This window comes from Callospermophilus lateralis, chromosome 6 (assembly GCF_048772815.1).
Source record: "Callospermophilus lateralis isolate mCalLat2 chromosome 6, mCalLat2.hap1, whole genome shotgun sequence".
Lineage (NCBI taxonomy): Eukaryota > Metazoa > Chordata > Mammalia > Rodentia > Sciuridae > Callospermophilus > Callospermophilus lateralis.
This window is the reverse complement of record NC_135310.1, coordinates 85,547,232-85,572,714: the sequence shown is the minus strand read 5'-3', so window position 1 is coordinate 85,572,714 and position 25,483 is coordinate 85,547,232. Positions and strand designations below refer to the sequence as shown.

The 25,483-nt window shown below is 35.8% G+C and overlaps 1 protein-coding gene across 2 annotated transcripts in view; it reads right to left on the bottom strand.

Moving 5' to 3' along the window:
• LOC143402491 (interphotoreceptor matrix proteoglycan 1-like) overlaps window positions 1–25,483 on the bottom strand; it is a 140,057-nt gene that overhangs the window by 111,996 nt on the left and 2,578 nt on the right. Inside the window, exon 2 of one of the 2 annotated variants that reach the window (XM_077109551.1) lies at window positions 4,728–4,961. The exons of the other annotated variant lie outside the window; for it this stretch is intronic. Coding sequence (XP_076965666.1) covers window positions 4,728–4,961 — 234 coding nt within the window. The remainder of the gene's footprint in view (window positions 1–4,727; window positions 4,962–25,483) is intronic. 2 annotated transcript variants of the gene reach the window in all.

Genomic DNA, 25,483 nt, shown 5'->3' with positions numbered 1-25,483 from the left:
TTTTTTTACAGAGAAGTATTTGGAGCAATCAATAACATTTTAAAGCATAACATAAATTACATTGAAATAAGACTATGAGGGTAAAATAGAAATGTGGTGAAAAGGGGATCATGTAACATTTCCTTCTCTTAAGAAGAGTTTGTTTATGTATTTGTTGAAAGAATTTGATGGTTCAATAAGAGTATTCAGTGGATGTAGCAGATTCCACTGGATATGTAAGAATGATCCAGTTCTTGTTGTATTTATTTATTTATTTATTTTGGACCAAGGATTGAACTTAGGGGCACTCAACCACTGAGCCCCCCCCCCAGCCCTATTTTGTATTTTTGTCTCACTGAGTTGCTTAGTGTCTCGCCATTGCTGAGGCTGACTTTGAACTCACTATCATCCTGACTCAGCCTCCTGAGCCACCTGGATTATAGGCATCCACCACCAAGCCCAGCCAGTTCTTGTTTTATTTTAAATGTCAATGTTTACAACTCACAGAAAGTTACAACATTTCTAGTTATTTAAACTTATGATGAAAAACTTTGCAAGGGGATCAACTGAAAAATGAACAAAGGGGAATATAATGTTAAATTGTTTTGGGGAGTTAAGTTAGTAAGCAATGCAGAAGTCTCCTATTATAAAAGCAATTGTATAAGTGGATTTTTACCTCTGGAGGATGGGAAGCAGTTGAAACCTTTGGGGCAGAGGCTAACATCATCTGACTTTCTAACCAAGACTAGTTGACTGCTGTGCTGAGGAAAGGGGTGGTGGGGAGGAGCAAGGTAAGAGGACAGTTTGTAGATTCTTGCTTTTATTGCTTTATCTCCTTCCTCCCAACTTATTCTATGTCTAGATTTCCCCAAGCTTTCTGTTTTAAAAGGCAAAGGGAAGTCCAGATCAGTAGAAGCTCAAGTCATTTACCAATAGAAACCAGATAAGAACCTTTAAGGTAACTAATTTTTTAATTAGTAATTCCCCTAGAGGGTGCAGTCCTACCAACTCAAATGTGCCATCTAGTTTCCCAAATGGGAGGATCAACATTCATGGGAGCAAAAAAGTAGCTTCCCCCTGGAGAACCCACTTTTTGTGATTATGACCTCTCTCTTGTCAGGCAAGGATCAGGGATCAGTTTCAATGTCTTTTTCAGTACCAGCCATCACATAGTACTTGAGCCTTCATTTCTACTCAAGGGTCTACATGCCAGTCATGAGAGAAACAAGACTTGCATTTTTTTTTTCAGATTTATCCAAACTCTGAGAGTTATGTGTTCAGCTTGAGCAAGTCAACTGCCTTCACTACCCTTCTCTCCTACATACTCCATACTCTTTCTGGGGACTCTATTTTGCCCTTCCATTTTTTCCCAGTGTACCTGCTAGTTTAGGTCAAAACCCATCTAAGTGCCAGAGATACAATGATATATGAAAAAAACTATCACTGCCTGCATGGTATGTTGACCCTTGACTAGAGTTGATCCGTGATCCCCAGTCTTGGCCTAGGCCTGAAATCTGACCACAGAGGCTCTATCTCTCTGCTCTTTAATGTGTAGGCAGCACCCCCAGGAAACACAGGCTCTGGAGGCCAGTGTGGCTGTCTATAATGGGAAGTTCAGCCCTGCAGATGGTTATTCACAACTGGGAAGAATAATATGAGACCAATGGTGTGAAAAATTTAGGACTAAAAAAGCGTTTTCACACCATTAGTCTCATCTAATTCTTCCCAATTGTGAATAGTTAGTAATAGTGTTCATGTTTACTGTGATTTTTATGCTATGCTTCTATTTGTTAAACATCTAATGGGGCTGGGTACACATTCAATGGGAACACTCACTGGAATGGGAATCAGGATGTTGGGTCCTACCCATGTTCTTCTGCCAACTGTGCCCCTGATCATACCAATTTACTTCTTCAGATCTCATCTGAAACATCTCTAGATGTTTTCCAGATCAGTGCCTCTACAGAACTTTAAGGTGTAAACAGATGACCCAGGGATCTTATTAAAATGCAGACTATGACAGTAGGTCTAGGATATGAGAATATGAGTGGGTCTGGGATATGAGAATCTACATTTCTAACGTTCTCAGCTGCTGCTGATTTGTGGACAATACTTGGTGTAGAAAGATCCTTCCCATCTTTCATCCACTCTAGGTTACATGTCACTGAGGAAGAAAAATCTAGCTTTTGATATTGGAATGCAGGGAGAGTGGAGATAGGAAAGACAGGGAAAGCCTGGAATCAGTGTGGTGGGGGTCAGACACAACTATAAAGTGGGGAGCTTGGATGCTTGGATGGGGAGGAGCACAGAGCTCAGCCTAGAGAGGGCCAGAAACAAACTTTCCTTTTTTATTTGTGCTTCGGGATGAGTGTGAGCTCAGAGCATTTTCCCTTGTGTTGCTTTAAGCATTGGGAAAAGAAATAGCTCAATATTCCATTTGATTTAGGAATAGCGAGCTTTCTCCCCTGAGTTTGAAAGATGTCAACAGATAATTTTATAAAAGCGGTGATGAGATCGGTAAGTGGGTTACTCCATCAAAGGAACACTGTAGCTAGGTCTTATTTCTTGTTTCTTTGTGAACCAATTTGTTAGACTTAAGAAATTCATGCTGATGAATAGTAAAATTTAATATCACCCAGGGACAGCTATAAAGATAATGGACTGTCATTGCTGTGGGGAGAAAAACAGTGGTTTGTTTCATCCAGGGAAACAAGAATGAAAGAGGCAAACCTAATCAAGAATAGAGATAAGAATAAAAATTCAGGACTAAAAATTAGGTTGCAGCAATAAATAGTCTATTCTTCAAATACTTGCAGTGAATCCTGTTTGTGAGTGTTGTAAAGAGTTACAAGTTACAAGAAAATAGTTTTCATGTTCACTGTGATAAAAACTATATATTTGTATGTTTATGCTTCTATTGGTGAATAGTATGTAAATTACCAGTGTCATATCTGTCAATATATAGGCACATTCAAAATGAATAATTTATGTGTTTCTCTCTCTCTGTCTCTCTCTTTCTTTTTGCATTTCCAATGAATGGGATCTTTGCCTTCTGTATCCATCAAGAAGTATTTATTGAAAAACTGCTTTGGTAAGATGCTATGCCAGGACCTCAGAATATTTATATAGAGTACTTCTTTCCTGCAACTGGAGTTCTTCTGTCTATGACCCAGTACTTTTCAATTTTCTATGGGTGTGGTTTCTATCAGAAAACAAATCTTTTTAATTCCACATAAAATGAGACATATGAGGAATTATAAGGCTTGATTTTTTTTGAAATTCTTAGTTGATTATGCCTCCAAAATACAATAAGAACTCTTCAGATTAATTTAACCCTGTGCATGTTTTATAGATATAGACAGCCAGATGTGGTAGTATTCACCTGTAATCCCAGTATATCAGGAGACTAAGGCAGGAGAATTGCATATTTGAGGTCAGTCTCAGCAACTTAGTGAGACTCAAAATTAAAAAAATTAAAAAAAAAAAAAAAAAGGTCTGTGAATGTAATGAATCTCACTGGTAGAGAACTCCTGAATTCAATCCCAAGTACCACACACACAAATCTCCCTCCCATAGATGTAGACTTCTAAGACCTTTTTGGATGTTAGTATAATGATATAAGTTTTCAGTTGTCAAAATACACAACATATCATAGGCTAGAATTGAGCCAGCTTGCTCTACTGAATGGGCTTTAAGTAGAGCAAGAAGGCTCTGTATTTTGGAATAGGTTCAAGCATCTAGAGTGATTAGGGTGGGAAATCTGTAATATAATCTCCTCAATTTCCATGTATAAGATGAGTTGAATTTAGGCTTCAGAGAGATAGGTCCTTTGTATTATTTGTGGCTACCCAGAGAAGTGAATAGCAGCTAGAGAAAAATTATTTTTTATTTTAAAGAAGCAGCTCTGGGACTTTTTTTTCATCTATGGTATACAAATAAATAAATAATAATAATAATAAAAACTAATCACGGATGGCTGTGATGGGATTTAACCCCTTAAGACTTGTGGGAATGCAGGAAGAATCCTGTTAAGCTGTCATGGGGTAGAAGCTGCACTGTGCCTCTGCTGGGAGCTGGTCATACCCTGCATTATGTCTTGGCAGTCACTCTTAATTAACTGTTTCTCCTCCACACTTCAACCTGCCTCCAGGTTTCCAGAAGTTTTTTATTTTCCTGGATTTGCAATAAATAGCAGGCTTGTTAAGGGGAGGGAGGGAGGGAGAGAGATAGAGAGATAGAGAGATAGAGAGATAGAGAGATAGAGAGATAGAGAGATAGATAGAGAGAGAGAGAGAGAGAGAGAGAGGAGAGAGATCTGGATTGAAATGTTGCTTTTGAAAAATGAAATCTTAAGTCATAATTCAACTTGCTCAGATATCTGGTGTTGCAATCATTCTGTACTTTTCACTTCATAAGAACAACATTAAAATTCAATATCGGCTTCAGCAAAAGTAAAACAAAGAGGTAAATCTGTATATCAAGGCTCTCTACGACTTTTCAAGTGCCTTTATGATCTCAAGTTGCACAGGACATTGTTTTAAATCACAAGAGATGATACCCACCATAGTTTTGGATGTTTATTATTCATTACTATCAGATTAGTGGGCTGCTTTCTTTTTTTTTTTTTTTTCTCTTGTGGCTAAATGAGAGTCTCAGGAAGTTTTGGGATAAAGACAACCTACAGATGAATGAAATAAAAGAGATGAAGAGAGTAAAAAAGCCTAAACAGGTTTCAGCTTTTTCCTTACCTCTCAATCTATAATAAGCTTGAAGACTGGCTAAAATCTGTTTCATGGATTCCTGTGGACAGACATTAACCCCAGTTGGGAAAAATGGTGATCTTTTTGTTCGAAGTTTTGCCAAATCGAATATTCGTCTCATGGTTGACACTTTGTACATTTTTGCAGTATTTTCAGCTGTTTCGATTCTTGGGGCATTGTCTATGTCTTTAGTTTCAGAATTGTATAATCTAATGGAGATATCTGTAAGAGAAAGATTATTTCCTGGTGAATATATGCATTTATGTGTTTTATGTGACATACATGGACAATGAATGAAATATGCTAAAATTATAATGCTTTGGCTTATAAAATACCTTCTTTGGTGCACCTGCCAACTATAATATTCCTAGGACAAGATATTTTCAGAGATAAGAGAATAGTATAATGAGCCGATCAAGTATTTTTTTGTTTTTTTTTTTATAAAAGCCAACATCTCAAATCATCTTGCCTTTAGGAACTGCCAAATATTGAAACCATTTCCCACACATCTCTCTGAAAATCATTCCTCACTTAGCACTCAAGACTCCCAAGAGATTCTTCTTTCGATAGATAGACATTATAATTCAAGTGGGGAATGATGGATCATTGTGGTACCCAGAGGTATACTCTTAGGGAGGACGTGGAGTGCTTCTAAAAACCTAGGAGAAAAAAAAATACAACAAAATAAACTTCCTGCCGATTAGTGGCAGCCTAGGATTTCTAAATGACAGGGTGCAGAGTGTGGCAATCAGGTTGAAAATTATTTGGGGCAAGGATGAGTCTTAAAGGTACTTTACAGAGCAAGCTTGCTTTTTTTTCATGAGGGTGATGAGAAGAAGGATGAAGGGGAGGTCAGAGAGAGGATCTGGTGGCAAATGTAACTGCCTAAGCTATTTCATAGTTCAGGCACTGCTGTGTCTATTAAGGTTAGAACTAGATTTCATTTTTAACTTTCTGGACCCCTTATACTGAATAGCTTACATTCCTGAGCACTTTTTAATTTTAAATTCTTCCACATGTTTTATTCTGTACCATTCTCACAAAAGCTTTACTATTTACATAAATATTATTTTTCTCAGTGTATCATGTAGCAGGATACAGAGGCTCACAAGAGGCAGAGCATGTTTACAGCATAGTGAGGTCTTGATTCCTTCTCTGGCATTTAATTTCTTCCCTTTTACTAACTCTACCAATTAAGAAAGGAAGCTTCTATGGACAGTGGCCATTCAGCCTGGCCCCTTGATACTCCAAAGCACCTGGTTTATGGAGATACATATTACCATTTTAACTAGGGGAGGCTCTTTAACACATCTTCTGAAATGTGATACAGATGAGACAATCAAGCAGAAATTCAAGCAGGTCAGCTGGAAAGCAATTCAAATGCTGTTACAAAGAGTAAAAGTCCCTCCTTCATTATGGGGGGTAGAGAGTCTTGGTGGGAACATGTATTCTCTGTCACTTTGAAGGATCTCAGAGTCTTGGGCAGTGCTATTTTTTTTTTTAGGCAAGAATCCCCAGGAAGAAAGGAAGTTTAGAGATTAATTGGCTCTATCAACCCCACACTAGACAAATAAATCATAATTCCTGGGTAGAATACAGCCATCAGCAATTTTTGAAGATCCTCAAGTAATTTCAATATGCAGACATGTTTGGCAACCACTGTTTTATGGATCCATAAGAAAGCTTCCAGATGCTTCCAGCTGGAGTCAAGATAATCCACCTCAAAATGGCTTAACCCGGGAAGTTATTATCACACCCAAAGGGAAGCTGCAGGTAGGGAACACCTGGTGAAAATGGGGCTCTGGCTCTGACATTCTGCACTTCCCTGGATTCTGCCCCTCAGGTGGTGACCTTATTCACAGGCAGGATTCCATCAAGTTCCTCTGATGGTGGCTAACAGCAACTGGGGCAATACTCTTGCCCTTGTTCATGCTGAAAGATAGCTTTTCTATTACACATGTCTGCCTTAGGCCCTGTGTCTGCACCAAGAACGTTGATGAGGGTATGTGATGCTGCTGGTTTGAGCTGAGCAATCGCAGGGCAGGGAACTGAGATTACTTGAACTGGTTCCTTGTTACTGTGGGGGCGGAGTCAGTTTTTCCTGAGTCAAATTGGTGGCATGGCAAAGTGAAAGGTGCCCATTCAGCATGAGGATAAAGTGCAAAAAGGGGACTAGGAACTGGGTCCCAGATGTTAGTGCCTGCTGCAGTCAGTAAGTGTAAATTTATGTTTGTGCATATTAATAACCTTCTAAAATACGTTACAGATTACAATACTGTTGTAATAGTAAAAATTAACTTTTTGTTTGGTGACTGGCACAATGTGAGCAGTCAGACTTCTGAGATGTTTTGTAATACTAACCTGATCACAGTGTAATTTTCATTATAAATAATTGCATGTATTTGTTCTGTTCATTAAGACAAATTTTCAGAACTTTCTTCTCTCTTTCAATTTTGTATTCCTTCTTTGAAACTAATTATTCATTGTCATGGATTCGATACTTTCTCTTTATCAAATTTTGCCAAATAAATAAATATTAAAAAAAATTAACCTTTTGCCATTTGGAATAGAAGGAATGGGTATCAGATAAAATTTCATCCTATCTGATTTAACACAGGCCACACTTAGGAAAATTGCTCCCCATTTCTCCTGTTCTTCTCCATTTTTCTCAGGATGCTAACAATATGAGGAGGATGTTCTGTTGTTATGCTGGTCCTGTTCTCCACTTTGTCACCTCACAATCTAATTTAGTCCATTGATGTTGGTCTTCTTCTTACTTTTTTTTTTTTATGTTATGCTCTGTAGAATTTCCTGGATAATTTGGCTTGGGCAGAGCATATACTCCACCCTCTGGGGCTGTGGAGACAATGGTCCTGTTCTGGAATTTTCCCCAGGTGGATACCCGTAGATCTTAACACTTGGCTCATGTACAGGCTGACTCTGTAGTTCTATTTAATATCAGGCTTTAGATTTCATCCTCCTATCAGGGTGGGGGATGAGAAGATCACAGATGTGCCCCAGCATCCCCACAAGCTTCCATGTGTCCCCCTTTCCCAGCTATGGTTAGTCTTTTCCTATCCTCCACATGTCAACGAGTCCTCACAATTAGTCTAGAGCAAGGTGAATTAAGGTAACATGTAAATTAATTTGCGTTGGATTCCTTGTTCACAACTGTTATCCTTTCACTCTTAAGTGTATCCATGTTTAGAAAATAAATTATATGGTCACCCAGTTTTAAGTATTTCCTTGCTGGAGGAAATCCAAATTGAGCATTCTACAAATGGCTCTCTCTCCTCCAGGAAGTGCCCTGTTCCATTTTTTAATATCTCCACTTAGCTAATTCTGTTTTTTAGCTGAAAATTACCCTCCAGTAACTTCTACACATTATTCTTCCTGAGTCGGCTCTTTAGTACAGTAAAGACCAAACTATAGGTACTTCCATAAACAGTTGGTCATATATTCCAACCACTGTTCACCACCATACGTTAAACATCCTCCATCTTTCTTTGGTTTCTTCTGTCACATTGTTTTAGTCAGCTTTTTTGCTATTGTGATTAAAGACCCGACTCGAACAACTGTAGAGGAGGAAAAATTTATGTGGGGGCTCATGGTTTCAGATGTTTCAATTTATAGATAGTAGACTCTGTTCCTTAGGGGCTTGAGGTGATGCAGAACAACATGATGGAAGTGTATGATGGAGGGAAGTGGCTCACATGAAAATCAGAAAGCAGAGAGACTCTGTTCACCAGATATAAAATATATGCCTCAAAGGCATGCCCCCAATGAACTACTTCCTCCAGCCCCACCTCATCTGCTTCCAGTCACCACTCAGTTAATCTCATCAGGGAGTGATTCACTGATTAGGTTAATGCCCTAACCTTAATCATTTCTCCTTCAAACCTCCTTGAGTCGTCTCACACATGAGCTTTTGGGGGACACCTCATATCCAAACCATAACATACATTAATGTTAGATCTTCAGCTGATCTTGTTCTCTATTACATAAAGCCAACCATGGGGCATTCCTTGCATTGACACTATAGCTTGGGCTAAGATCAGAATCTTTCATCAGAGGTCCTACCCAATATCATCACTAAAGAAGAGGCAGGCAAGATCTTTGAGGTTATGGACTTAGGATTACCTAAGTCCAAGTCTGTTTGTAAGACAGGCCACACTGACAAAGTCTACTTAAAAATTTTTCAAGGATTTCAAATAAAATAAACAAAAAAAGTTTATTTTATTTGAAGAAAAAAATAAAGAGGAAAAGAGAAGGAAAAGAAGGAATTGAAACATGGTAAAAAGAGTTCATATTTATAGGAGCTAATAAAAACACTTGGGTAAGGCAATTAAATCAGATTAGATGCTATTCTTCAGGGCTACATAAGTGATAAGAATATTGAACTGAACTTTTAAAGATTTGCTGGGTGCATTTCCATGAGTTTGGTATTTTTAGCTTGAAAAAGTATTTGGAAAAAATAGGTAAAATTTAGTAGGAATTAATTGATAGTTGAAAGACCTGCTATAAAAAGGGAATATCTTTAATGGAAGCCTGAAAAATATTTTGAGGCAGAAAGTATTTCTCTAAGATGATGAAAAACTTGAGTCTAACGTGAATGATGAATTGGCTGCTATCTACAATTCTCTGGTTTAAGTGTGAAGTTACAAAGAGAAGAGAAGGGCAAAGTAACTTCAGGAAAAACCAAATACACAAACCATTTTCTAGAGTAAAAAAGTATGAGAAAAAATTGCATATTTTATGTATTTGGAATAATAAGCAATTGAAATAGTATATTTGAAATAGTTATTTGAATATATAAATATAAAAAATATAAATATATATAAATATAAATAAATAGTATTATTTGAAATAGTAGATTTTACATCAGCAAAATAACACTTAAACCTATGGTTTTGGAAAATAGTCATATTATTGAATGAAGATGTTGAAGACAAAGTGAAAATTAATCAGAATGTTTAGAACTTCTAAGCAAAGATGAGGAAAAGGTATAATATTCATGGTGCTTAGTTTCTAAATTTAACTTTATTATGTTCATCATTTGTGAAAGTAGTAGTAGCAACACAAATCATATAATGTCACTAAATCATTTAAATTACTTTAATAGTACCAGTGACACCCAGGGTGTGGTCTCTGTCTATATAACTTGGATGTTCTTGACCACCAAGTACATCCTGAATTCCCACACGTATAAAATGGGGAATAATCATAACCTCCCTGAGTGAGTCTCTGTGACATTAAAGGAATGACAACACGGGCAGCCCTTGACCCAGCGTTGGGCACAGGTTCAATGAGAACTCCTTTATCTGACAAACCATGCATTCCACTTGCAGTGGTTGCTCATCTGGCATGACCTTTCATGAATGCTCCTCAGTCCTCAGACTTCTCTATGCTGCTGTCCTGAAGTCTTTTCTGTGCTTCCACTGGCAGTGCTCATGTTTGTCCAGGCTTTCATACCAGAGGGTCCTTCTCTTCCATTTTTTTGGGGGGGGTCTCCTACTTTTTCTCTAAGGACCAGCTGAAGTATTTTCTCTTTTAAGCTTGCTCAGATCCCCTGTGCAGAATTCATCCATATGTTTCCTCCTGTTCCTCTAGTGTGGCTCATATTGCTATGGCATTTTCTGACTCATCAATGTCCTCAAATCCTTACTATGTTTCAGGCCCACTGTGGTATACAGTGGTAAGTTAGATGAACACATATCATGCAACTGATGTTGTAGTGCTTATTTTCTCCTGCTTTGCATAATTTGTTGTAAATATGAGTTTCCCCCTTTAGACTGCAAATGCCTTGAGGTTCGGTGTTGTTATCCCAGCCCTCTCTCCTCTATTCACCTCAGTGCCTATTTAGTATGTAAAATGTTTTGTACCCAACAGATATGAATATATATATTAAGTGAATAAATGAAAAATGACTGTGAAATATTAATGGGTCTTTAATGATATATGTGTGAGTTAGATTTATTTTAAAAACCATTAGACCATGAAAAATAGCTTTGTATGTCTGGCCCACTTACATTATTGCAATTTTCCTTTTAAATTTCTGCCCACTCTCCAGTGTATAATATCAGAGGATTAGGACACAGATATATTAAATAAAACTTAGTCAAAGAAATTCTTTTGTGAATGAACATTGAAAGAATAGAAAGAAAACGGTTTATATATTAAGTGCATATTGCTAACATCTCTATTCCCAGACACTTTCATTACATCTATAAATAGACAAATAATCAAGGAAACCAATTAGAAGTGTGGGTTTCAGTGAGAAAGAACATCAGTGTTACCTAAACCTTAATAATGTCAACCCTGAGTTTATTTGCCCCTCAATGGTTATATCCAACCCTTTGCCTAGTCCTCACCTGCATCCTTGTAGCTGAGCATGGATGGAGAAAAATAAGCATTAGAATTTGCTTTAAATTTAGGATCTTAAGTAAACTCATACTCCCTTTCTGTAGTCTGTTCAATGTCCCACTCTCCTGGAGAACTAAACACAATTTTTCTCAGATTTCCTGTACCTTCTTGCTTATGTATACTTTCAGCTGTTGAGTTCTTCACATTTTACTGAGAAAAGATGAGCCAGAAGAGAACTTGCACATCTGCCCTCTGGCTGTACCAGCATCATGTACTCTGCTTCCCTTCTGTGGCTGATGAGGGGTGTGTGCTCTAATCTAAGCTCCTTTACTTATGCATCCATCCTTGGTCAACTCTCAAGGAAATTCTTCCAGAAATTCTAGCACTTTCTTACATCATTACTTTTCCTCTTTGTACTGGATTATTCTTATATGTGCACAAACATGTTATTACTCTTCCTTCTATTATATTTTTATGTGGTGCTGAGGATCAAGCCCAGGACCTCGCAAATGCGAGACGAGTATTCTACCCCTGAGCCACAACCCCAGCCCCTCTTCCTTCTGTTATAAAAGAAACAAAAAGCACTCTCTTGAAAATGCATTCTCTGTAGCCACTGATTTACTTTTCAATTCATACTTACATCAAAACTCCTTGAAAGATCCGTTTTTACCTCCTTATCCAGAACAAAGCAAGGTCCTACATAAGTGAGAATTCCCCTGATATCACATGCGTAGCTAACAATACCCTCCCTTCTATTTCTCAATGTTTCCTTTTTTAAAATTATTTCAACATTTGTGATGTGTTCATAGAGCCTGGTGTATTCTACATGCTAGTGTGACACTCACCAGAATGGGTTGCTATAACTTTGAGGGTTGGGGAGAGATTAAAAGACCACCAGTGGCTGCCTGAAACCTTTAATAGTATCAAATCCTATTTACACTATGTTATTTATATACACTCGCTAACTTTTCTAGTTTAACAGCAAATTTGCATGGATTTCTTTTTCTCTCTTTATAATTTCATGAACAGAGATTTGTTTTTACACTAGATCTTAGCAACTTAACATAGTATTTTTTCTTTCCTTAATCTGAAAACTTTCACATTTTCATTCAATGGAAGCACTTTCATGGCTTTTCTTTGGCATATTGGAATGGCCAGTCACTACTTTTGTACTTTGAGGCCATTATGAAGTAAACTAATAGTTACTTGAATACTTCCTTCCTACACACCTAAATATTTTCCATCTGCCAGGCCTTTCATGAGAACTACCTAACTCAAGGTGAGCCCATCCTACCGTGCTAATTCTAAATGCCTCCTTAAATAGTCTATTTTGATATAAACATCATCACTATCAACAAATGTCAATATCCAAACTTATAGAAGTAATTCCTAGAGTTACATTTTATAACATATTCTGTTTCAATATACTGCAGTCCTTCCTTGCCCATGTATTTGCTTCCAAGTAACATTTTCCTTTCTTTCTCTCTTCACTCTCTCTTTCTCCCTTCTTCCTTCCTTCCTTCCTTCCTTCCTCCCTCCCTCCCTCCCTCCCTTCCTTCCTTCCTTCCTGGCACTCACCCAGATTTTGTAAACCAGTGCAGTTACGATAAATTTGGAAAATTACAAATATATAGAAAGGAGAATTAATTCAAACACTAAATGTAAGCATTAATTTATCCTAAAAGAAAGCCAAATCTGGGAGTGGCCATTCCAAAACACTGGACTTTTAACACTTTATTTTTTTGTTTAAAATTATTTTACAAATAATTTTTTAAAAATATGCTGGTTAGTGAATGTGGAGGCTACTTCATTCAGAAGTATTTCTTCCACTGGAATTTGTGGGCTGATGGCCATGTGGTCTCCATGTTGACCAGCATCCTAGAAACCATTAAAGTTCACGTTATTTTCCCCCAGAGTCACTGAAGAGTTTATTTTTTCCTTCCTATACAGCATTTACCAACCTGTTTGGACCACTCCTCAGCACTAGAAAAATATTTTTTAGCTTTCTATTAAAGGCTTACGATATAAGATTACTGTACACTTTTAGTGACAACAGTATATAAGAGGAATAGGAGAATGAAGATTTCACAACACATTGCTAAGAAAGCAACAGTCATTGATACAAAGCACTTAGCAAACCCATTATGACTTCCTGGGGGAAAAAGCCTCAGTGTCTTAATGAATGAAGTAATGGGAGTGAAGACAAAACTTACTGGAATTTCTACAGAACAGAAATCTCAATTTGAAGAACAGAACTCCATAGAAACAACAGGGATAACATTTCAGGGTCAAATCAGTGACTGGAAGTTTTCAGAAAAATATAATTTAATCTTGCATAAACTTTTCTAATCTTACTAAAAAGAATGAAGGGTTGTGGCCTTTATGCAAATGTTCCACTCATGTGTGATCCAGGATATCCTGGTGTTCCCCCTACATTAGCAGATAGATTCTCAATTATGCACCTGAAATTTTTTTCCAGATAGCAAAGGCAATTAAATATACATCATGCTTAACATACTTGAAAATGTATGAACACATTATGCAAAATTGCTGAACACCTTATTCAAGGCTGTTTCAGAAAATTATATGGACTTTAAGCACTCTGTTTTCTGGATGATCAAGTAGAGAACATAGAAGTTTCTCCAACTTGCTTTTCCATCTGTCCTCCTACATCCGATTCCCAATAAACTCACACAATGACAACCCTAGTCTGTGGCCTGAGAATCAAAATATGTTGGAATAAATGATGCAAAAGAGGATAAAAGAAATTAAGAAAACTTCCAGTCACTTTCTTTAATAAATTATGAAGTAAATAAACATTCACAACAGTCAGCCTGCAGGCCGATTATCAATGATGCATAGAGGAATGGCTACATCATTTCCCTTGCTGAAGCTTCTGAAAATTCTATGCCATTGCATCCTTTCTTACCTTCAAAACTGGCATTTGTTCAATAACAGCACTCCCTACAGAGGATGCAAATCAGTATTCCCTTCTCTCAAAGAATTAGAAGAGTTGCATTAACTTTGTCTTCATTGCAAAAATCAGGCTTAGCCATTAACTTACCTGTGTCAGGAGGAAAGGGGTTAGGATGACAACCTATTACAAGAAATAAAAGGTTGCTAGCTCTTAATTTCTAGGTTATACATATACATTTGTATTAAGTTTCACTTTTACCCCACTTACCAAAAAAAAAAAAAAAAGAGAGAGCGAGAGAGAGAAAAGAAGAAGAGGAACCAAATGCGAAGGTGAGATGCTAAGAAATTTGCAGAGGTACAAATCTATGTTTATTGAGGAAACATGCAGCTTCATTAGTGGGCATTAACAAAACTGAAGACAAAGAGAAAGTTAGAGAAAGAAAGGAGATTGCCTTTTTGTGTCTAGAGTAGATGGCCCTTTGAACAGGTGGAATTGCCAGCAATTCAGGTCTGGTCAATGTCAGGAGGTAAAGTGGCAGCAGTGTAGCAGAGCTGTGTCCTTAACTGTCCTCAAAGCAGAAGTGTGTGCTAATTCCCCATCCTCTTAGTAGGGACAAAGGGCAGGGCATATTGAGAAGAGGAGGTGTGTTCTCAATGCGGACTGGTCTCTCTGTGAGCTAAAGAAGGAGAGAAACATATTGGAGGTACTTGTTATAGGGTGATGAGAAGGTGAAGTAGCACGTGGGTATCTTCATTTCAGGCATTAAATCACTTGATGAGACAGCCCATGGGCTGAGGTTGGTCTACTCACATACTCACAACCAGCTGCCAGCTTTGGGGGTGCTGCACTTGCTTCAGAACCACACCTCTGGTCATAGGGAATGCCTTTCCCTCTTAACTAAGGGGACACACAGCTTCAAGATATGCAGTTTGTGCCAGAAGTGATGAGAAACTGCAGGATCAACATGTTGCTTCCTCACGGAGCCCTAAATTTACTTTAAAATTTTAGCAAAAAGTGTAACATGTAAAGGACCATAAAAAATTTTCCACATGAGTGCATAAGCTAACTCAATAAAATCTTCCCCCACATTTGAGCCAGTCTTGAAAATAAGGAGAGTAGGATATTTTCATAAACTGTGATTAATCACAAAATGCATTGCTTTGAAAAGGGCTGAATGGAGTTTGATGAATGCTGCAGTAGAGCTTAAGTGAACAGAATAAGAAACTGGAGTGGGAGCAAGTTGTGGCAAGTTGTTAGCTGGCAAAGCTGAGATCTCACACCTGGCTGCCTGTTTTGTATTTCCTGACTGGAAGAAACAAGTGCTTTCTTCAGCAACTGAGTTTGCTATCCCTTAAATCATCTGAACATCTTATAGATGGAACATCAACCCTATTAGGCCACTTCTAATCATCTCATTATTACATTAACTTAAATCTTTTTTATTACTTCTGCTTCCCAATTCTTAACCCATCACATGCATTTTTGGTAACATTGCCGTAAATTTCAGAATATGGAGTTGAAGTAAGTATACTGGCCACTGGTAAGAGAACTGAATGGAATTCTATAAGTAAGTTGGAGATGTATGGATGATGAGTTACAATTGTTCCTTACAGATGTATGGAACAAAATACTTTTCAGAGCACTTTTAAAGCCTAACTTGACTTAAAGATTGGAAACCAACAGTTTATGCCAGAAAGTATTAGGCAATTAATGAGCAGGAGGTAGAGCCAACCCTTGCTTTGTGAAGCTGATTTAGAAGTGGGTGGGGAAGACAAGAAGCAGGAATTCGTAGAGACCTACACCAAGAACCTATAAAATAAATCTGCAAAAAATTCAGGAGGAAGCTGACTTTAAAAATTGGGGTGCAGTGAGATAATAGTAGTTGACCAGGAATGTGGATTTACTTATGGGATGCATTAATAACTTGTGTCAAGTACCCACTTTCCTTCTGTTTCCATCAATGTCAGGGGGCTAGAACACAGGGTATTTTTCAGTCCATGATTGGTAGGGGTGCTGTGTATTTGGGGACATCAAAATCGTACTATATCTGAATTATTCATATCAGGATCAGCTCTAATTTAGCTCAGCATATCTGTTTTCTGGAACTTTGTGCTGTCCATGATGTTACTAACCCTAAACACACTGTCCTTTGGTTTTAGTGTTCTCATATGAACCTAATCTTGGAGTATGTTGCAGTTCTGAGTAGAGAATAGGATAGATAGTATTTATTGCAAATATTGCCACAAAAGCATGGCATTCTAAATACTCAGGGTGGACAGAACTGGAATAGAATAAAGAGAAACAGATGTACATCTTGGTAAATTTCTGATCTGTAGGAACTACTACAGTTCCTGCAGAAAAGCAAAGTTAACTTCATTTTGGGTTTCCGCATCTCTGGGGTTACACTGAAGGTGGCTCTGCCATGTTCTACACATGGACAAATATCTCTATATATTTCTGGTCTCTAACCTAAGAGGGAGATAATAATAATTCCAGCACTATAGTTTTGATTTTCACTTTTGCATTGTATAGCTTTGTATTGTTTTGAAAATTAAATGAGAAAATGGATAGGAAGAGCTTCGTGAAAGGCCTAGTACAATGTTAGTTGCTATGATTCTGTGCCACTTTTTCCTGAGGTTTAGGATTAAGCCTGAAAGGAACAGGGTTTCCTGATTTGGAAAATAAAAATATGGGGCACAAATTTAAATTTTAGATTAACAGTGAATAACTTTTTAGGAAAATGTGTCCTGTGCAATATTAGATGTGCATAGACCAAATGTTTTTTTTAAAAGACAGGGATTATCAGACTACATTTTTAAAAGTCCAACTGTATCTTGTTTTAAGAGACACATATAAATCAAAAGATTCAAAGTAAAAGTATACAAAAAAGTCACAACATGCAAACACTAATCAAAAGAAATCTGGTATGGTAACATTAGTATCAAATGAAGTCAGAGCATTGGTGGCAAATGTTAAATAACCAATGATGGGGCATGAGGTGAGATTTGCGGTATTTGCCTTTGTTCCTGTGTTAATACTCGCCATGACTAATTTTAAGCTACCAGTATGACATAAGTGAGTTGGGAAGACATGTTTTCAATTGGCTCTTTTGACTCATTACAGGTCAATTCCAGCATACCAGTGGACAAAGTTCATTATTAAACAGAAAACATTATAAAGATAAAGACAGACATGGCATAATGATGTAAGTATTTTAGAATGATGTAAAAAGTTAAAATTTTATGCCCTCGAGAATTTTATAAATATATAAAATAAAATATTTTAGATAATGAGGAAAATAAAATTCACATTAGGTACATTTTAAGATTTCTTGGTTATCAAAATAATAAATAAAAATCGGTAAGGGTAGAGATTTGAAAAACATGCTCAAACCTGACCTTTTAACATATAAGGGGGAATATATCTCCAAACTATTAAATATACCTTTTTTTTCAAACACAGAGAAAACAAAGAAAAATAGAGTATATGCCTAACTAAAATGCAAATCTTGATTTTAAAAAGAGTGATATCATGTACATTATGTTTTCAGACTAATGGGAAGTGAGTGAGAAATTAGCTTTATGAACAAGGAAAATCTCCACATATTTGAAGAGTAAAAAGCCAAAAAAAAAAAAAAAAAAGCCTTCTAAATAACCTATAAGCCAAGAAAAATCATGGTTATTATTAAAACATTATTGTAATCTATAAGATATTTTATAAAGTGATAAAAATAAATAAAATACTTTCATCAAGTGATAAAAATAATATGTAATAAAATATGTAGTTTAAAATTAAAGTGGTATCTAAAGGTTAAATGATATGATTAAAATAACAAGTTTATAAAAGTAAAAAAAGCTAAATATTAGTATGCATCCTTCTCAGGAGGTCAAAGAAAGCAAAATAAAGCCAAAGAAAATACAGAATAAATAAAATACAAAGAAAAAATGGAGTAGAGAGTAAAAAAAATGTAAAAGAGAATATCACATATATAATGAAAAGAAAAAGAACTTACACTTCTCTTACAAAGCCAACCAATTTTTCCTTTGAAAATACTAACAATGAAAATGAAAAAAATCTTAACAGTTAAGATTGAAGAGGTAAAGAACACAAAATGAACCAGTATCAGGATTAAGAAAGGAAAACATTAAAATTGTTATAAACTTGTATAAATATGAAAAAGATACAAAGAGAATATGAATAATGTTTTGTCAATAAATTTAAAAAATAATGAGAACTAACTGAAGAAGAGACAATGTAACTACATGTTGTGATCACCTTTAAGGAACTGAGTAAAGTCTCTACACACAGTAAAGTCTCACAGTTTAACAGACTTCTACCAAATGTTTAAGGAAAAGATAATTCCATTTTTATGAAAACTCTCACCATACTTGACAAAAGAAGAATGAGAAAAATATTCATGATCCAAGCTTTGTTGTGAAAGTAACAATTCTAAATAAATTATCAGCACATGAAATCTAGTGATGTATAAGCAATGTAAGAGCAACTTGGATTTATTTCAGGATTGTGGGATTGTTTTAATAACTGAAAACCAATTACAGTAATCTATCAACATTAATGAATTAAAAGAGAAAATCATTTATATAATTAATATTATATAAAAATGATTTTTAATATAATCTTAATAGATATAGAAAAACCACAATAAACTTCTATATCTATTCATGATTAAAAATTCTTAGCAAATTAAAATTGGAAAGGAACTTTTTTACTTGGTAAAGAACATTCACAAGAACAAAACAATCATAAAAACTGAAATAAACACATTTAATGGTGAAATATTAAAAATAATCCCTTTGAAATTAGTAATTAGATAAGAATGCCTGTTAGAGTGATAACTACAGTTTCTACTAGATGGCCTATGAAAGGTGTAAGAAAATATAAGGAAATAAAAGTTTCAAGAGCTGGAAATAAAATCTACATACTCTTTGCAAATGGTATGACTTTTTAAAGTTAGAAAACCTCAAAATTTCTAGGGAATTTTCAGAATTAATAAGATTTTTTTTCAGCAAAGTTATTGAATACAAAACCAATACGAAAAAAACCAACCACAGTTTTACATAGAAAATGTAATAATACCATTTCTCTTATCACAGGTTGTATAAAGTATCTAGAGAGGGATAAGTCTAAGATATGGATTCTATTTATTAAAATAATTGTGCAACTTTATTGAAAGATATTATTACAAGGAGAGATCTTCCATTTTCTGGAATAGGGAAATGATAAAAACAGGTATTGATTCTCCCCAAAGTGACCTATTCAACACAAGTCCAATCAAATCCCAAGTAGCAGCTTTGGACATTCTATAATGCACACACACTTCAAAACATTATGTTGCACACAGTAAAGCACACAGTTTTATCTTTTAATTTAAAAAACGGAATGAATTTTGACAAAGTGTTTTGTGGAAATTTCCAAGCTAATTTTAGAGTGTAATTTAGGAGAGTTTAGGTCAGATATAGCCTAAATGGTGTCACGGGAGGGTAAAGAAGCAGGGAAACATGCTGTACAAGATGTTAATATTATTATAATATTATAATAATTAAAGCAATCTGGTTTTGGCTCAGGGTAACAAAATGGAACGGATGGGCTGACATGTTTATGACAGAAGGGCATAGTAGAGAAGAACTATCCAGGGAATGATACTCAATTGACTGTGTATACTAAAAGTTATTTCTTCACAGCAGACACATAGACACAAACACAAGATTAATTCCAAGGACTTGAATGTAAAAGGCAAACCTATACAACTTTTATAAGATAATATTGAGGAGTATTTTTTTTATGATTTTTGAAATAGGCAAGGATTTCTTAAGACAAAACAACCAAACCAAACCAAACCCTGAAGTAAAAAGGCTGATTTATTATTAATAATCCCTGTCCATGAAAGAATACTAGTAACAAAATAAGAAGATAAGCTACATCTGGAAAGCAGTATGGAATGGAGGTTCCTTAGAAAACTTGGAATGAAACCACCATTTGACCCACCTATCCCACTCCTTGGACTATATACAAAGGACTTAAAATTAGCATACTATAGTAAACCAGCCATATTGATGTTTATAACATCTCAATTCACAATAAGATAAACTGTGAAAGCAACCTAGATGCCCTTCAATAGATGAATGGATAAAGAAACTGTGGTATATATACACAATGGAATATTACTCAGCATTGAAAGAGAATACAATTATGGCATTTGCAGGTAAATGGATGGAGTTGGAGAATATCATGCTGGTAAGTAAGCCAATCCCCAAAAAACAAATGCCGAATGTTCTCTCTGATAAGTGGATGCTGATACATAGTGGGGAAGGAAGGCATGAGAAAAATGGAGGATCTTTGATTGGGAAAAGGGAAGGGAGGGTGGGGATGGTGCATGGGGGCAGGAAAGATGGTGGAATGAGATGGACTTCATTACCCTAGGTACATTTATGACTGCACATATGGTGTGACACTACATTGTGCACAACCATAGAAACATAAAGTTGTGCTGCAATTGTATACAATGAATCAAAGTGCATTCTGCTGTCATATATATCTAATTAAAATAAATAAATTTATAAAGAAGATAAGCTACAGACTGGAAATGATATTTGAAAGACATGAAGCTGCAAAATATTTTTAAAAAAATACCTCTAAATCAATAAGAAAAGAAAGACATCCTAAACATTCTAGTAAAAAGTGGACTAAACACTTGCTTCTGTATTTTCTAGGAGAGGAAACATAATGGACCCAAAATATATGAAAATGCATTTAACCTCTTAGTTTAATTTATTTTACATCAATTTATAATGTAATCATATATTTAATTAGTAAATGCGCAATATAAATTTAAAACCTCAATGAGATAACATTTATAATATTTCATCCTCTAATATTATTTATAATAAAATAATATAATTTATTTATTAAAAAATAAAATTAAGCAACACCAAGTGTAGGTGAGGATTTGAAACAAATTGTTCTCCAAGTTCTTTCATATGGTTGAAAATATCAAGATTTCTATACTTTTTATGAATGAATAGTATCTCATTGTGTGTATATAACAAATTTTCTTCATTGATTCAACATTGAGGGACACTTAGTTTGTTCTATCTCGGCTGTTGAATAGTGTTACAAAAAACATGGGAGTGTAGATATCACTTTGACATATTGGTTTTAGTTCCCTTAAATGTATACTCAATAGTAGAATTTATTCTGAAGGTGTTGGGGAGGCTTTTGATGTTTTTTTCTTTCCTTTTCTTTTTTTAAGCAGAAGTTGGTATATAGATAGCAAAGCTATGTGATAAATTTATTTTAAAAAATCAGATTAAAACAAATCCCCTGGTGGTTTATAAAATGATGACACACATATAGTATCTTTCCAGAAGGGTACTACTGTTTCTTCTTATTAAGAATAATCTTATCCTGAATCATCTGGATAATTTTAGTAATTATTCCAACTTGGATTCCATCCTATATCAATGAGATTAGAATCATCAAAGCTAGAACCTCAGCACTGGTGTTTTAATGAATGTCAAAATGGTTGCATGAAACCTTTTAGTCTGGGAAATAAAGTCAACAGAAAAGGAGACTGGCAGGGGAAGGTCTAATGGGAATTGGTGGTGAGTGTAATATCATAAGTAGATAGAAATAATGTTAGCAAAGACATGAAATTAATTTTCTCTGAAATACAAGAGAATGAGAAGAGTTTGGATAGATTCAGAGAAACTTTGAAGTAGAAAGGACAAGGGGAAGGAAGTCAAGTGACTCAGTCTTCTCAGTACGTAGGAGGAGGTGATAGGACAATGGCAGTAGTGGTAGTCATCATATCCATTTTAGGAGTCAGCACGTTTTGAACTTTGTTGTACCAGATGTCTCACTAAAAGCTTTAGCTCTTTTGAGGCATTCACTGCTATTATTATTCCTATTTTCTAGATGAGGAAACCATAAGAATGAGTAATGTATGAGGTTGAGCAATTTGCCCAGATCACAGAGTGAGTGACAGAGTGTTCTGGGCAGAAGGTAGTTCTGTGCAAGCCTGAGAGCTTTTGCTCTAAACTCTGCTGTTATCATTGCTTCTGTGAAAGAGCGAAATCAGGTGGTAGACTCAGGTGAGAGGGAAGGTTTGGGAATCTCTTTAGGGGACTAAGTCAAGGAATCCGATGATGATGGAATTGCATATAGGACTCAGATAAGGTAATAGTGCATTGATTTTCTTCATGCAAGCACTCTATTTGGCACTCTAAAAATAGTTGGCAGCTCAGATCATAGAAAAAGTGAAAGGTAAGTTTTCCCAAGTAGAATTAATGAAATAGAAGGGAGAGGTCAAGGAGTAAGGTTCCTATCATACAAACAGAAAGACCACTAAGAATTGCTCAGGAGCCCATAATAAGTTCTAGAGTTAATGTGCAGCACACTGAGACCAGGATGGGCTGAAGAACTGGAGCAACTGCCTGAGGGATTCGATTATTCTGATGAGAATAGGATTAGATTTAATAGAAGGAAGAAAGAGAAATCATTAAAAAGGAGTGTTTCAGAATTTGATATCTCCAGAGGTCAAACATGTTGTGAACTTGAGGTAAAATTTTAGTGTTTAGATGAGGATGTTCTTATTTTTTTGTTTTAGAAGTTTTTCCCACTGTTTCATAAAATACTCATTAGGCAAATTAAGGCCTGGAAATATGTGACACAATCTTAAGTAAATTACCACTAAACTGAGATTTTAATGATGGGCATTAAAAAAAAAAACATGATTTGTGGAGTTCAAAATATTACGTATTTTTTCCTAATGAAGAGTAGAAGTCCTAAGACAGGTACTTCCATTTCCAAGATAGAGCTGAAGGACATGACCAGGTATTCTGAGATATTCATGAAAAACAGATGTTAGAAATGGCCCCAAATCAACCATCATCTGGTGGTAGCAGAGGAAAGTTGGTTTTTTAAATAATAGGGAGGCTGAGGCAGGTGGATTGCAAGTTCAAAGCCAGCCTCAGCAACTTAGTGGACTAGGCCCTAAGTAACTCAGCAAGACCTGTCTTTAAATAAAATATAAAAAAGGGCTTTGGATGTGGCTCAGTGGTTAAACACCCCCGGGTTCAATTCCAAGTACCAAAAAAAAAAAAGTACTAAAAATCATATTTTTTTCATTCGTAATATTATATTGGACTGATGTTAGACTAAGTAGACACAAGATAGAACCGGACACTGTTCAGTTCTCAGCTTTGGTTTTATCTCTCCTACCTTAAACAATACTTACCACTTTCTGCCTTATAAATGAGCACAGTGCTCATCACCCAGAGAAATATTAAGACACAAGATTAATAAAATTAGCTTGTGTGTATATGTCAGTAATCAAAGAGAAACGTATTAAAGCAAATGGTTACTAACATTAACATGATTGCTGTGTACAAAACGTTTTGATGAGGTCTGAACTGATCCTAGTATAATGGGTTAATAATAGTGCCATTGTGTTTCACAGTTCAGCTTAATTAAATATGGCTTTTGTTTATTTATTAATGCAGTAAAAACCTAAGATGGAAAAATTAGCCCTATACATGTTATTTTCTGAATGGAGTTAGTCTTTCTGAAGTGAAAACTTTTCCTTAATTTTGAGGTTCTGACATACCTTTGCAAAATTCCTTTTGGTTTAGCTTTCTTTAACCTTTCTCCCGGGGACTATTATGAAAATAGATACCAGCTGTGGTGAAAATACTTAAGATGACTGAATAAAGAAAACTACCTTGGCATGAATTAAGATGGCTTTACAAAAGCACACAGAAAGACACCATTTCCTCGGGAATAACTGAATGTAAATGGGAACCTATTTATCTACTGAATACAATCACATGCTTAGAAGCAGCATTGCTGTTCTACAGCTTTTCGTATTCTTCCTACATTCACTGTGGCTGGAAGAGAGGCACAGCAGTGGGAGAACATTCTCAATAAATAATTATAGTGGTACATGCTGCAGTTCCAAGCTTGACAGCAGCATTTCCATATTTGAATTCTCATTACCATGGCTATGCCACTCAACCTCATCAACTCATTGTAAGATGAGCTTTGTCATGCAGTTTGCCTTGGACCCAGAGCAAAGAGCACACCCTCCTCCTTTATTAAAATGGTTCCATCTGACTTGGTGCTCTTGTTTTCCGAGGCTGGAATCCTACCTAGTCTTGGATGAAAAGATCTCAGACAGTGAGCTTAGGCTCCATGGTTGTTGAAAACTCTCCTTTGGGATGTTGAAACTCACATTTTGGTCAGAACTCACATTTCTTCCTTTCAAAATTCTGCTTTCTGTTATTCTAAAGCCTGCATGACTGCAGAACTGTCTTTCCAACCCTTAAGCAAAAAGTGGTAGTGTGGGTAGAGACCTCAGGGATAAGGTAGTCTGATATTTCACAGTGCAGTAATGACGTCAGCATTTTATTATGGTCATTAAAACATATATATATATATATATATATATATATATATATATATATATATATAATTATAATATAATCCTAGACACTATTGTAAAAAACAAACTTTGTTGTCTCAGGTGGATTATTTGAAAATAGCATAACAACTGTGAAAACGATTGTGGCACCAATGATTTGAGTTTCTAAAGATAATTAGCATGCAAATCCAGTTGATCATTAAGGTGGTTGCACTCTCATGATTGACAGAAATGGCCAAGAAAGCAGTAGGTCACGTCAGCCCTGTCTAATTAGCTTACACATACAATAGTCCTCTAATGTGATCAGTGATACACGCACATGGGCCAAAAGGCAGCCACTGCTTTTTAATTTTAAAGTAAGAATATAATTGAATAGTTTCAGGTGTATTGCCACAGTTTGTTCAGCATCCTTAACTTACGTAGCTTCAATTTTAAGAACATCTTTTCAGATATAATTGAGCAAAACAATCTGCCTTGGAACTTTTGAATTTCACTGTCCTGAGACTGTAGCTCAGACAAATTAGGTACAGGAGCTGCACAATTAATGCTACTGCCGTTGGGCAGCTATCTCAGGTATACAAATGAAGCCATGTTCTTTGTTAATGGAGCAACAATGAGAGAAAGTACCTTCCTGGACAATTTTATGAAATGAGAGCATTTCCCAATAGAACAGGATTAGTAAGAAGTGGAGTATCTTCAAATGCAAATTTCTTGACATTTCCAGCCACTAAAATAATTATCCAACTTGGATGAACTAATAATAACTTTGTTAAAGGTTTCATTTAGTATAGCCAAATGTAATGCAAAAGGCACACACTAAGATAAACACCATTTCCATTTTTAGGACTTGCCAACAGTGGGTTTTCTCTTTTCTCTTTCTCCCACACATTGAATGTCACAAGAAATGAAATGAAATTATTTACATGAAAAAGGTAAGAGCACAAAGCAGTGCCACATATATCACATGGAACTGACATCCTTGTTATTTGTCCAAAATACAGGAGACTTCGTGTTGATGAAGTGAAA